This window comes from Bombus vancouverensis, chromosome 2, assembly GCF_051014615.1.
Source record: "Bombus vancouverensis nearcticus chromosome 2, iyBomVanc1_principal, whole genome shotgun sequence".
NCBI classification, from domain to species: domain Eukaryota; kingdom Metazoa; phylum Arthropoda; class Insecta; order Hymenoptera; family Apidae; genus Bombus; species Bombus vancouverensis.
Genome location: NC_134912.1, coordinates 7,430,658 through 7,435,249, shown reverse-complemented (window position 1 = coordinate 7,435,249; position 4,592 = coordinate 7,430,658). Strand labels below are relative to the sequence as shown.

At 28.7% G+C, this 4,592-nt stretch overlaps 1 protein-coding gene across 8 annotated transcripts in view; it reads right to left on the bottom strand.

The window, feature by feature from the left end:
- Positions 1–621: 621 nt before the first annotated feature.
- LOC117162164 (uncharacterized) overlaps positions 622–4,592 on the bottom strand; it is a 144,352-nt gene continuing 140,381 nt past the window's right edge. For all 8 annotated transcript variants that reach the window (XM_076625634.1, XM_033344034.2, XM_033344031.2 and 5 more), the window contains one exon: positions 622–4,580. In XM_076625634.1, coding sequence (XP_076481749.1) covers positions 4,537–4,580 — 44 coding nt within the window. In that variant the 3' untranslated portion in view covers positions 622–4,536. The remainder of the gene's footprint in view (positions 4,581–4,592) is intronic.

The window sequence follows — 4,592 nt, the reverse complement described above, 5'->3', positions numbered from 1 at the left end:
CCAGTGCGCAATATGACGCAACGTTTGTGTTGTATTTACAGTTGGTATCTCTGTCGGTAGCGTGTATCGCGCCAATTTTCAAATCAACATATTTAGTAAACTGCGGATCTTTAGCTAAATTTATATTTTTGAGAATTTTATTAGAGAAGTAGAATCTCGGTAGAAAATTGCTTTATCTACCAAGTATTACAGAGAGCGTTATACCTTGGACAATTCATATATTTTCTCATATTATGTGCATTCCGCGCAATTTTGAAATTCCAAATTTCGTATAAATGCATAAAAGCTCGCAATCTAGTAATTAGTAAATTATGAATTTTTATGTGAATTCATATCCTTCGGAATATGATCTAATAAATTAGATTTATGTAGAGAAATTTTTTACTTATTAAATACTATAATATTTAATTATTATGATATTTATATATTTTTTATATGTATGTATTCTATACATTTTCTCACCTTCAAGTTTTCTTTAAATGTATAAAAATCCGCGGTCTAGTATTAAGACAGTTTAATATTTGATTAACAGTAAAAAATTGTAACAAAAAGAATGATAGAGATGATTTTGTTTTAGTCGAGATAAGAATGATATATCTCAGCTAATAAAATATACTCATATAACTTTTGTGTGTTTTTTTTAATAAAGAAGATGGGTTTACATACTGTATCACGTATCATTCAATTTGAAACTTATAATGGGAGTTGTACCGTACAATGAGTAAAATTGCATGTACATTGATGAAATAAATAGTCAATACAACCAAATGAAAATTATAGAAAATTTGGGTACTATAATTATCTACTATAGTAATTTCGATCTAATAATATAATAGGCCATGTAGAGCCACCACATACATATACATATATATTAACTTTTTTTTCCACACTGTCCACCATAAATAGGACAATAAATTGAACTACACACACATTCTTATCGCTGCCACACATGCACATGTCCATTTCATACTATTTCGCATCTTGCGTTTATTGTAACGACATTATAATTTAATTATGAATAATGATAAGAACACATCGTTTAATTGTATCTAACGCAGTAGCTATCTACCAGTAACATTATAGAAAATACATAACGACTTTCTTATCGTCAGACCGATTACATACGAATTGTTACTTGTTAATTGACATTTCCAATACTGCGAATTGCACGCGATTTTTTTTTGCTGGTGTATAATTACAATGTTCAATATTTTCAACGTAAAAAGAAGAATATTAATTAAAAAAAGAGACATTCTGTGGTATTCACTTGTTTGATTTATTTTGAAAGGAAATATTCTGATTTAATTTACTTAATCATTTTATTAAATTTGGGAACAAGCTTTTCAATTTCACTCATACATTAATTAATTATTCACCGTATCGCAGATGTTTCAATATATTAATATACCTCAAGAGAAAGAGAGAGACAATTGGTTGTCATTTTTCTTATGTTTTCATTATGAATGGAGTATAAACAAAATTATTTATAGTATCATTATATATGTATTAAAAATAATAATACAAAAAAATTATAAATAATTTGGCCATTGTTAGGTATCAAAATGTGCATACATATTATGTGAACTTTAACAGTAATAATTATAGTAATCTAGGATCTTAAACAATCGATATTTTAAAAAATTGTAAGGAAATTGCAAAAAAGTATATTTCATATAAATATAACATTGGATATAACTTTAATGTGAATATAATTCCAAATTTTTATCAATACAGTAATTTAAACAAAAAACTATATCCCTGAATTTTTAGAATTTTATTTTATTTTTTACTGATCCTTCGTTGCAAATAAAATGATCGAGTAAAAGCTTGAAAAAAGATTATAATAAAAGATTAAAGACTCATAATAATATAATAGCGTAAGATTTTGGCATAAAAAATTGATATTTGTATGAGCATAGACACTGCTTGATGCATTGTATGTCAAATATTCTATTACATCCATTCCTATAAAATAATAATTAATAAACTGTTTCGTTAATTTTGCACATCCGCGATAATATAATCTTAGAAAACAGTGTAATATAAATACATGGTACATATCTATAGGATGGCAGAAGAGAATTTTTGAAGAACATCAATAATTCTCTATTGGAATGAGGCATGTTTTGTATTGTAACAGGGAACATGTATGTATATCTAGGTGCCGTAAATTCTTCAAAAAGTAGTTGGACAGAATGGTCATGTATATTATTGAATTCAAATTTAGTTCAGAAGCTAAGTCAATTATCGTTTTCACAAAGAGATTCCATTTAGTCCCATTTTTATTGGTCTGTCTGTAAAGATAAGTATTTAGAGAAGTATAAATAAATAAATTTTTCACTGAAACTTTTCAATAGCGTTTATCAATGTGTTCCTTGGCGTTGTCTGTGCATTTCTTTGTCAAATGAGATGTATATATATAGTTTTATATTTATATACAAATTATATTAAGAGTTAGAAAGACTAGTAGTTTTATGCTAACTTAGTTGTCAATACACTTATACAACAAGTCATTTATGCAGTGACCCTGCATTATAAGTAGGAAAACTTAAGAATCGTTTTCATATTTTGTGTTCAAAGATTTGAAATCTATTCAAGGCGATTCTCTTCACCTTTGTTTTCTGGTCATTTTGAGTGAAGTACACATAAAGCTCTGATAGTTCTTGCATCGAGAAGATCTGGAATCTTTACCAGGGAGAGTTTGTTAAGCTTTGCAATATTTTGCTTGGAAAGTGGATTACCTATCTATATTACATCAATACAGATATCAATTATTACTTTAATTAGTTATAAACTTAGACTCAGTATATATTATTACTGAACTGTAATGGCTTAATAATATTTCTTTACTTTCTGACAGTCAGAGGGACGATAGGTTTATAACAGTACGTGATATAAATTATAACTTTCCTTACTTCCTAGAAAACGTAATTCAAGACGCTATTAAAGATTTCTCTTTCATACAATTGTAATAACCTTATAATAACAGAAATTTTATAATAAAATAAACTAACGCTTGAATCCGTGTTGTACATATTTGTGCACAGGCAGTTTAATAATTGTACTTTAAGTAACTAAAGTTTACTAATTGAACGCTCTTTACTAAATTAATATTTTAATAGATAATATAAACGAATTTTTGTGGCTTTTGATTGATTTCGGTTCACGTACCGTAAACCCACTCATCGTGTAACCATCTTTAGTTTTCATTGATAATAAACGATCATGGTTATAATTTCACGCAATTCTCTAACTAATTAACTTTGAGATTAAACGCACATATTGTTACTTCCTAAGTTTACAATGTCTATCTACTTGAACGGTCATTTAAGATTTCATTTATAACTATAACAACAACGATGATGACAATAGTTATGATTATGATTATGATAGTATAATGAATAATGATAAATAGCGATAATTACAACTTTATCATGATTAATTCTCATTCATGTTACTATGCAGTGTACGCTATTTGTTTTAATGGAATGTCTATCTTGATTTTCATTAGAGTTCAAATAAAACTACATCTGATATTGAGTATATTTTTTCCTATCAGAGCTATTTTTTTCATAGCCGTTACTTTCTCTTATTTTCGACTTAATAATAAATTCAACTTGTTTTGCATTAACATGGTCGATAAAAAATAAAAACTCATATGCTCGAGGTGGGTACAGAAACGTATTTAATATTTGATGGGAATGACGCACGCTACGTATGATCAACCGAATGAAGATAAAACGTCATTCTATCCCAATTATTTCGAAAAATTTTAATTTCCTTAACTATGAGCAAATGTCATTAGGTTTCAATCAGTTTATGTGCCACTTTAGAAGTGTCTAATTTTATAACGGTGAGTTTCTCTACCAGTCTTTTCTCCTTCTCCGAACCTAGGCATTTTAATTATTAAAATCGTCATATTTTGAACCCTGTGTTTGACTGTGTCTCGTTTTCAACAACATTTGTGTATGGCACAAATGAATATAGAGCTCACATAACTAATATGCGTATATTACTTTTACTTCTTCCACGCGGGTGCACTAATTGCGGGGAAGAATTTAGAATTCATATTTCTTCATTCTTCGTTCGCTATTATTTAACCCTGTCGCAAAATTTCATGTTACAATCTGCCAATCTTGAATTTGTATACTATACTGATGTTCAAAGATATACATATACCATTTTCCTTTAAAGTAGCTTGTTTCACTTTCTTTACTATAGGCATATAATACGCGTAGTATTTGGGATAACGGCAATAAAATTATTATTAACGATCGTTTAATAAATCGCCGCAAACATTTTCCTTCGTTTTCTTATTGCAAATATTATTATAGAAATCTTGATTAATTTTACAAAATTCACTTGCCCCCAATTACAGTTGGTTAGAAGAGTTCCAGTTTTGGCAATCCAGAAACGTGGAAGTCAATCATCGCTGTTGCTGCTAACGTTGTAAGGAAAGACTGTCAGTACGGTAGTATTCGATGATCTGATGTTAACCGCTGATAACACGGACGGTCCACTTGTTTCTACTGCATGCTAAAGCCTCCATAAGCTAGATCTTCGTGCTCCTGATCCTGATCCTGGCATGCATA